This window comes from Humulus lupulus, chromosome 1 (genome assembly GCF_963169125.1).
Source record: "Humulus lupulus chromosome 1, drHumLupu1.1, whole genome shotgun sequence".
NCBI lineage: Eukaryota > Viridiplantae > Streptophyta > Magnoliopsida > Rosales > Cannabaceae > Humulus > Humulus lupulus.
The window spans coordinates 275,898,534-275,909,093 of record NC_084793.1 but is presented as its reverse complement, the minus strand read 5'-3'; the positions used below and the strand labels follow the sequence as shown (position 1 = coordinate 275,909,093).

Here is a 10,560-nt window from a genome sequence, read left to right as displayed (position 1 = left end):
ATTCTCCTGAACCTTTATTTTAAATTAATGCAAGTTTTATGATTTCAATTTTATCTTGTGATTTATTCAATTTGAATCTAATGCTTGTGAATGATTGATCACCATTGACATGAAATATATGATTTTGATTCGAAATCTAAGAAGTGATAATTGAATATGATGTAATTGAATAAACATAGATTTCATATTAGGACGAGAGTACATGTGTGGTCTGTGTAGTTTTAGGGTTGTTAATCTTAATGCTTATCTTATGTTTTTTTTTTTTTGATCAAGAAAAGGAAATTTTATTGATCAAACAGACAAGTACATCAGCAGGCCAGAGCTAAAGCTCCCCCTCAATTACAAGCTAGCAATAAATTGAATCTTGAGTTTAGTTCTGGAAGACAAATTCTTGGATCTAAGTTTAAGACCAAGAATTCTAGCTATTACAGAGGTTTTAATCATATTAACAACAGAACAAATTGTGAGGTAGCTGCTGTCAAAATAGCACCTATTTCGGGTATACCAGATGTGATAAACTGAAGCAGCAAGAGCAGCTACAGTGATCCAGTCCCTAAAGCTTTTCCTGTCTGCAGATAGCCAGTTACACCAGTCAATAAAATTTGAGGGCCAACAGAGACCACGCAACCACTCAAAAACAAACTGAACCACTCTCTTAGAAAAGACACACTCAAAGAAAATATGAGAATGACTTTCATCTTCAAGCTCACAGATCAGGCACACCAGAGAAGGAAGAGACATGTGACAGTGATGCAAGAGATCTCTAGTTGGCAACTTTTGATGAACAGATTGCCACAAAATGAATCTGTGTTTAGGCACTGATATATTGCACCAGACAGATTTCATACTTAGATTTGGAGTGCCAGGAAGGAACAAATAATAAAGCCTGTTTAGTTTCAACTTTCCCTGAACTGTAACTGAGTCCAGCAGAGAAATAGATAGAGATTTGCTTATCTTGATCAGTTTTTTCCAATACCAACTTGAATCTTGGTGCAAACTATAATCCCAAATCTAAATCCCCTTCAAGTAAATATAGTTAACCCACTTAACCCAAAGAAAGTCCTGTTTAGAGGAGATAGCCCAAATGAATTTAGCAAGTAGCTTATCTTATGTTTATTTATCACAGAGATGTAGAAAATTTTCATAGGATTGAGACTTATATATCCTAGTACGAATATAAGTTATTATTGTTGACCTGCTATCACGAGAGAAAAATTGAATAGTAAGATTTGTTTTAAGGAGAATTAAAGGTGATGGTTGATGAAAGTGATTGCCCTAGTTTTTAATCTATTAAATTTTCTTAACGTTGTTTATTTTCAGTTCTTGAAGTTAATCTCAGGTTTTTATTTTATATTTTTAGTTAATTCTTGTGACTCAATTATTGTTAGCCAAATAGAAATAGGAGTTAAGTCTTGGTACTTAATATACAGTCCTCGTGGGAACGATCTCACTTACTCTTTATTACTTGTTACGATTACGTGCACTTGCTTATTGATTTTACCCAACAAGTTTTTGGCGTTGTTGCTGGGGACTGTTTTTACTAATATCAAGAAATTAATTCTTTTTCTAATTTGGTTGCTTTTCTTTTATGTTGTTCTCATTCTGGTTTTTTAGCAATTTGTGATTTCAGGTATTCACATAGTTTATGCGACGACAGGGATTTGAATCAAGGGTGCCTGTTGATCCTGAAATTGAGAAAACCTCTAGAAGAAATCGGAAACAGAAAAGGTTAGAAAGAATGGCTCAGAATAGAGGTAACATAGGGGTTGACAACATTGCCCATGAAAACGCTGAGAATATTAATGCTAGAATAGCAGCGGGTAATGTTGGAGGAGCAGGAGTTGCTGAACGAGTTGCACCAATTCAACAACCAGCACAAAGAATTTTGAGGGGCTATGTGCTGCCTACTGTCACCGGGGCACAGTCATGCATTAGACCTCCAGCGGTTGAGGCTGATAATTTTTAAATTAAGCCTGCTATTTTGCAAATGGTACAATCATCAGTTCAGTTTGGGGGATCACCAACGGAAGACCCAAACTTACATTTGGCTAATTTCCTAGAGCTCTGCGCCACATTTAAGATGAACGGAGTGACAAATGATGCAGTGAGGTTGAGACTATTCCCGTTTTCATTGAGGGACCGAGCAAAGAGTTGGCTTATTTCCCTAGAAGCCAATCCTATCACAACATGGGAGGAGCTCACTCAGAAATTTTTGGCAAAATTTTTCCCACCATCGCTGTCTGCAAGGTATAGAGGTGAAATCAACAATTTTCACCAAAAGGATGGCGAGTCATTGTATGATGCGTGGGAGAGGTTTAAGGAGTTGCTGAGAAAATGTCCCCATCATGGAATTGAAAAATGGATGTTAGTCCATATTTTTTACAATGGTTTGTGTGGTACTACTCGCACAATCATAGATGCAGCGTCTGGAGGAGCGTTCATGAGTAAGAGCACTAATGAAGCTTATGATCTGTTGGAAGAAATGGCTATGAACAATTATGAGTGGCCATCACAGAGGGAGACCCCAAAGAAGGTGGCTGGGATGCATGAATTGGATGCCATCTCAATGTTGTCCGCTCAAGTGGCAACATTAACCAAACAGCTACAGCAGAACAACATTCAAGCTCAAGCTCCAGTTATGTAGATGTAGGTTATGTGTGAGTTATGTAGGGGACCTCATTTATTTGAACAATGCACAATGAGGGATTTTAATAACATTCCTATGGAGCAAGTGCAAGCAATAGGGAACTTCCCAAGGCCCTCCAACAACCCATATTCCATGAGTTACAATCCTGGGTGGCAGAATCACCCAAATTTTTCTTGGTCAAGTGGCCAGGGTAGTCAAAAACAATTTCAGCAGAATCAACCACAATATCCACAACCTCCTCCTGGGTTTTATTAGCAGCAACCAGTAAGACCTGCACAACAACCTATGTAAGCAGAACAAGATGGTCAGGCTGATGTGTTAACTCAATTTATGACGGAAACGAGGGCATCTATTCGAAGCTTGGAAACTCAGATTGGACAGTTGGCCACGTTAATGGAAAATCGAGCTCAAGGGAACTTTCTAGGCACTACTGACGTGAATCTGAAGGGAAATCTTAATGAACAGTGTCAAGCTATTACCTTGAGGAGCGGAACAGTGTATGAGGGACCAAGTATGGAGAAGAAAGTTGAGCAGAAGCAGGATCAACAGGCACGTATCACAGAGAACAAGCAAAAAATGGGTAAAGTTGAAGAAGAGGTTAATGAGAACCTTGAGAAAAAGCAGCCAAAAATAAGCATAGATCACCATATAAAGATCCCATATCCTCAGAGGCTTCAAAAGAATATGCTTGACAAGCAGTTTTCTAAATTTTTGGATATCTTTCGAAAGCTATACATCAACATTCCTTTTGTCAAAGCACTTGAATAGATGTCGAGTTATGTGAAGTTCATGAAAGAAATTTTGACTAAGAAAAGGAAACTAGAGGATTATAAGACAATGGCACTTACTGAGGAGTGCAGTGCGATACTTCAAAAGAAGCTACCTCCCGAGCTTAAAAATCCGGGTAGATTCAACATTCCATGCTCTATAGGGGGTTCAATGGTGACAAAGGCTTGATGTGATTTAGGGGCTAATATAAATCTACTGCCTCTATTTATTTTTTGAAAGTTAAAATTGGGAGAAGCTCGACCTACTACCGTGTCTTTGCAAATGGCGGATCGATCACTGGCTCATCCGAGGGGGATCATAGAAGACGTGTTAGTAAAGGTCGATAAATTCATCTTTCCTGCAGATTTTATTATTCTTGATATGGACGAAGATGAAAATATTCCAATTATTCTTGGAAGGCCATTTTTAGCAACTGGTAGGACCTTAATAGATGTGCAAAAGGGCGAGTTGAAGTTACGAGTGCAAAAAGAAGAGGTAACATTTAATGTTTTTGCAGCAACGGAGGTTCCAACTTGTTGTAGAGTTGATGTGGTGGAAAGTAAGGGTGATAAGCTGAATTTTACTAAGAAGAAATCTATGGTTGAAGGTGGCAAGCGAACAATTTGTCATAAAGTGAAAAAGATCGTTAGTGAGAAAGCTCGATTGTTTCATGAGCGGGGGAAAGTTCCAAAAATGTGCAATATCAAGAAACAGACGTCTTCTCATGATATTATGGCTCTTAAGGACACTATGGGTGGTTTGGATCCGAGTTGAATTTAAGAAAATGGTCAGCGTCCGGCTAAATGACATTAATGACAGCGCCCTTGAGAGGCATCTCAAGTTTATGTTTTCGTTTTTATTTTATTACTTTTTTATTTTTATTTTTATTCTATTTTTAGTTGAACAATTCTATTTTATTTTATTTTTGTTTAATTTTTTTTAAATATTTTATGTAATTAGAACTGTGAAAAACGTGAAAAAAAATAGCAACAAAATAGCACAAAAGTAGAATTAGAGCCGCAGCTTTATGGAGTAGAGCCACAACTCTAGAGAAGTCAGAGAGCAAGTGTTGAGAAAATTCAGAATTAGAGCCGCAGCTCTATACACCAGCGTCGCAACGCCAATTGGGCCTAGAAACGCAATATAAGGGTTTCCATCATAATTTTTTTTAGCATGACTCCCACTCCACCTCCTCCTCAATTTTAATGTTATCCAATGGGGTCTCAAGTAAGTCTCCTCTTTTTATTTGAGTTTAACATTGGGGACAGTGTTAGTCTTAAGTTTAGGGGAAAGAGAATTATTTTAGCTTTGCTTTCAAGTTGATTATTAGTTGTTATTGTGTTTGAGTCTAGTTTTCACGGTATTGTTAGAGTGTAAACCAAGTTGATAATTTGTTGCCGATGGGATTGAATGAATGCTATGTTGTATAATCCGAAGGAAGAGTTGTGCATATAAAAACAATCTATGTGCTTGATTGAAATACTTTGTCACTTCACTGTGGTTAATTGAATACTTGATTGAATTATTGCTCATAGTTGTAAAATGGAATTTAACTTTGTATATGCATGTTGAATTTGGATTGTGGGTTGTAAAAGATGAAATTTTTCTAGAACTTGCTTGCTTGCTATTTGAGACGAAATCTGAAACAATACACACTTAAGAATAGGATATAGGCCATCTTTGGAACGATTGAGCCTTTCAAGCTAACCCTTATATATTTTTATCTCTAGTTACCCTATTTGAGCCTTACAATTGACCTTTTTCATTGTTTAACACATGTTTTGAGCCTATATTTGTATCCGTGTATTCATTATTCCCTTTGTCCTATACCATGAGCATAAAACATATCTTTTGATTAGAGGGGGGAGTGAATGTTTAAGGGACATATGTAGAAATATGTGGTTACTCAGTGCATATAAAAAAAAGATTGAAGAAGAAAGAAAAAAAAAAGAGAAAAGAAATTAAAATTCAGAATATTTTACATTCCTTAAGTTATTTACTGAAAAATCTATGTTCGGGGGAATGTAGTTTGAAAAAAAAATGTGATGAATAAATAGTCAACTTTTCTCAATCTTGAAAAAAAAATAAAAATAAAAGGGATAACAGTGGGATGTGAAGTTTAGTTAAAAGGGACATGTTGCTTGGTTTGAATTCTTATGGTGTACTTGAGCCTAAAATGTCTTCTCATCCACCTTTACCTAAGCCATCTATTATAAGTTTTGTAAAGTTCTATTGATTTTTAAGTGTGTATTTGTTTACATTAGTGGAGAATAGTAAGTATAGCAAGCATATGGAGAACATGTTGAGGTGATTGATGGTGAGAATTTGGCATGCATAGACTGGTTCAATTGTTTACATTTATTGGTTATGAGTGAATGAGCATGAGTATTGATGAATTACAGTGAATATGTGAAGTATTTTGATTGAAATTCTGGATTAATATTGAAAGTAGCACGTTACTTTTCTTTAGAATTATATGCATATGGTATTCATGATTTTTTAGGATATTTTAATGGTTGTCAATTTGGTTTGTTTAAGTTTTATCGATTCTTAGTTGTGTTCTTTACTCGAGGGTGAGTAAATGATAAGTTTGGGGGAATTTGTTAGGACTAGTTTTGATATGTTTTTATGGCGTGTTTTAATAAGAAATTTTATTCTTTTATTTGGTTTTGTGCGATATTATGCCGGCGTTTATTGTGTTTTCAGGATTAAGTGTGGTTATTAAGGAAATAACTTGAAAATGGAGGAAAAGCGCTTAATTCTTGAAGAAAGGGTGTTAAACGGGCTAAGGAATGGAAACTAGGCGAAACCGGGGGTCAAATTGATAATTTGGTGAAAAGTTAGAATTGGAGTCATAGCTCTATGGTGTAGAGCCACAGCCCTAAGAGTTTCAGAGAAGAAAAAAAGAATCTGCCAAAATTAGAGCTGCAGCTCTACCAGACAGAGCTGAGGCTCTATTAAAATCAGAATTAGAGCTGCGGCTCTATCAGACAGCGCTGCAGCGGTATAAAATCCAGAGACAAAATCTAGATCGTGAAGCACATTAGAGCTGCAGCTCTACACATCAGAGCTGTGGCGCCAGTCTGTACGGAAGCCAAATTTAGGGTATTTTTCAAGGGCAATTTTGTCCTTTCGCACAGAATTAATTAGGGACTATAAAAGCTTTCTTAATGACGTTTTTAAGTGTGATTAACCCTAGGAGATGCCTGAAGGCACCTTGTGGAGGATTGCAAGTGGAATCAAAGAATTCATCATAGTTTTCTTCTTTTCTACTTTGAATTTCTGTATTTTGGGATGCTTTTTATTTCTTCTATGGTTATAATGAATTTTTTTATGAACTAAACTATTTTTTCTAGGGTGTTAATGGATTCTCCTGAACCTTTATTTTAAATTAATGCAAGTTTTATGATTTCAATTTTATCTTGTGATTTATTCAATTTGAATCTAATGCTTATGATTGATTGATCACCATTGACATGAAATATATGATTTTGATTCGAAATTTGAGAAGTGAGAATTGAATATGATGTAATTGAATAAACATAGATTTCATATTAGGACGAGAGTACATGTGTGGTCTGTGTAGTTTTAGGGTTGTTAATCTTAATGCTTATCTTATGTTTATTTATCACAGAGATGGAGAATTAAAGGGGATGGTTGATGAAATTGATTGCCCTAGTTTTTAATCTATTAAATTTTCTTAACGTTGTTTGTTTTTAGTTCTTGAAGTTAATCTCAGGTTTTTATTTTATATTTTTAGTTAATTCTTGTGACTCAATTATTGTTTGCCAAATAGAAATAAGAGTTAAGTCTTGGTAGTTAATATACAGTCCTCGTGAGAACGATCTCACTTATTCTTTATTACTTGTTACGATTGCGTGCACTTGCGTATTGATTTTACACAACAGGCGTGTTGTAACTTTTGAGTTTTAATGACCATTTTAGAACTGTAAACAACTTTGTAAATGTTTATTATGGGATCCCATGTACATTTTAACATTGTAATGAGATATTCATTCCTTTTGATCGAAATTTTTATCCCTGGACCTTTAATCCCATTTAGATGAATGTTTATGGCCTAATGATTCGTTTAGCGAGTTAAGCACTATTTAAAATACACAGCGTAACAGCCTTGGCTAAACAGAGTGTTACAACTTGGTATCAAAGCATGCCAAGGTTAAGGGTTCCTAAAGACAGGCTGGGCATGTACACTCGCCACTAAAGACAAGCTCGACTCAGGGTTCGGTAACTACTTATGTGGGTATGTGTTTAACTACTTAAATAGAATATAAATGCCTTATCTGCATGCCTTATTAGAAAGCATGAGATATTATGAAGTGCTTATTAGCACCAGATTTTCATATGATTATGAATCGACATGCTTATTAGCATGATTGTTGAATGTGAATGATAATTTTGCTTGGTCTTGGACCGTGAGGAGGCAAGAGGTTTAGTTATTACTACCTAATTGGCCGAATTGATTATTGCTGCAAGGTATAAGCTTGGAAGTATGCTTCCAAGATAGATAGAGTCATCAGCTGGCCAGGAAGATCAGGGCGAGAATGACAGACAGGGTCAGACCCCACCGCCAGCTCCTGAGAACTGGCAGCAGGTGCTTGCTGATTTGCAAGCCAGAGTGTTGAGGCAAGAAGAAGAGATATGCCTCCTGAGACAACAATGGGTTCCTGCAGGGAACATTTTACCAGAGGCACCACCTGTGATGGTGCCAACAGTTGAGTAACTGCCAGAGGCTGGAAATTAATGGGAACCTCTTTATGAAAGATTTAGGAAACAACACCCTCTAGTTTTTTAGGGTAGTGCAGATCTAGCTAAGGTCGAACAGTGGATGAGGATGGTTACCACCATCCTAGATTTTATGAGGGTGACTTGTAATGAGAGGGTAGCTTGTGCCACATATATGTTTCAGGAGGATGTCGAATTTGGTGGGAAATGATATCCCAGACTAGAAATGTTAATGCCCTAGGGAAATTAATCAGGGTGGCAAAGGCTGGAGAGTTCAGTAAATTACTTCAGGGCAATTAATCAATGACTAAATATGCCTTTAAATTTGATAGATTGGCAAAGTTTTTCGGTGAGCTGGTGCCAACTTATGGGACTATAAGGAAGAGGTTTCTCCAGGGGCTACAACCTATGATAGCCTGGGATGTTAAGATTACCACTGTGCCAGGGGTGACCACCTATGCACAAGTTGTTGAGAAGGCACTCACAGCTGAGAGCGCAGAGAACAAAACCTGGCGTGAGAACACGACCAGAAGAGACATTAGGAGGGTTGAACCTCCATCTATGAGTTCAGGTAAGTACGGGGGGCCAAGTGATCACAAAAGGAAGGCTCCTGATGCCTTTCCATCGCTAGGCCATGATAGGAGACCATGTGGTATTACAATAAGCCGCCAGGGCAGCAATGAGGGCTAGAGAACTTATCCAGAGTGCCCCAGATGCAAGAGGCGCCATATAGGGGAGTGTCGGGCAAAGGCCTGCTTTTTTACGCGAGATAGTGGGACACTTAAAGAAATATTGCCCGAAGGAAAGAAAGGAAGAACCAAGAAAGGCAGACAGCTTTTCTCCAACTCGAGTGTTCGCATTGACACAGGCAAAAGCTGAGGCTTGTCCCTCAGTAGTCACAGGTCATCTTTTTAGTGCTGAAACTCCTTATAATGTTTTGATTGATTCTGGTGTTACACATTCTTTTGTTTCTAGTAGAATTATTGATAGATTGTGTAGACCATGTGATTATTATGTTGTGGGGTTCGGGACCTTATTGCCCACTGGGGAATTAGTAGTATCTAGGAGATGGGTCAGAGCATTGCCAGTGACAGTAGAGGGCAGAGAACTATCAGTTGATTTGATGGAGTTGGTTATGATCGACTTTGACATGATAGTGGGTATGGACTAGTTAGTGAAGTATGGGGCAACCATAGATTGCAGAAGGAAAATGGTAACCTTTGAGCCTAAAGATGAGGATCCTTTTGTATTTGTTAGCACTGTGCATGGACCCCGTGTACCTATGATATCTGTATTAAGGGATAGAGATCTATTGCAGGGTGGTTGCATAGGATTCTTTGCCAGTGTAGTAGATACCACTCAGGTCGTGCCAGTGGGACTAGAGGAGACCAGATTAGTCTGTGAGTTTCTGGATGTGTTTCCAAAGGATTTACTAGGGTTGCTGCCATACATAGAGATTGAATTTGTGATTGAACTGGCACCAAGGACAGAGCCAGTGTCTAGGGCACCTTACAGAATGGCCCCAGCAGAGTTAAAAGAATGCAAGGTACAGTTGCAGGAGCTATTAGACTTGGGTTTTATCAGACCCAATTTCTCACCATGGGGTGCACCAGTCATGTTTGTAAAGAAGAAATATGGTTCTCTAAGAATGTGTATTGACTACAAAGAACTGAACAAGTTAACAATTAAGAACAAGTATCCTCTTCCAAGGATAAATGATATGTTTGACTAGTTGCAGGTTAAGATGGTATTCTCAAAGATAGATCTTCGATCTGGTTATTACCAGCTGAGAATCAAGAAGGGAGATATATCGAAGACTGCTTTTCGTACCAGATATGGGCATTATGAGTTCTTAGTCATGTCATTTGGGTTGACTAATGCCCCAACTGCTTTTATGGATCTGATGAACAGGGTGTTCAAATATTACCTAGACCGGTTTGTGATCGTCTTCATCGACAGTATTCTGGCTTATTCTCAGTCGGAGTCGAAACATGAGCAGCATCTCAGGTTGGTTCTACAGAGGCTGAGGGAACATAGACTGTTTGCAAATTTCAATAAGTGTGAGTTCTGGTTACCTTAGGTAACTTTCCTTGGTCATATTATCAGTCAGGATGGGATCAAGGTGGACCCAGCTAAGATTGAGGCAGTCAGGGATTGGCCAAGTTCCAAGGAACACCTCAGAGATCATGAGCTTCCTTGGATTGGTAGGTTACTACAGGCGTTTTGTGGAAGGGTTCTCAAGATTACTACTCCATTGACTGAAATGACACGCAAGAATCAGAAGTTTGTGTGGTCAGATAAGTGTGAGAACAACTTCCATGGGTTGAAGCAGTGATTGAATACAGCTCCAGTTCTGAGTCTTCCGATAGATCAGGAGAAGTTTGTGATATACTGTGATTCCT

General features: G+C 37.9%; 1 protein-coding gene and 1 non-coding gene across 2 annotated transcripts; both read right to left on the bottom strand.

Annotated features, from left to right (window-relative positions):
* Positions 1-339: 339 nt before the first annotated feature.
* LOC133777496 (uncharacterized) lies at positions 340-846 on the bottom strand. Its single transcript, XM_062217138.1, has one exon. It carries the CDS (start codon positions 844-846, stop codon positions 340-342), a length of 507 nt encoding a protein of 168 aa, XP_062073122.1.
* Positions 847-2,245: 1,399 nt separating this feature from the next.
* On the bottom strand, positions 2,246-2,352 carry LOC133813626 (small nucleolar RNA R71). Its single transcript, XR_009884634.1, has one exon. It is a non-coding gene; the product is annotated as a small nucleolar RNA R71 (small nucleolar RNA).
* Positions 2,353-10,560: the final 8,208 nt, after the last annotated feature.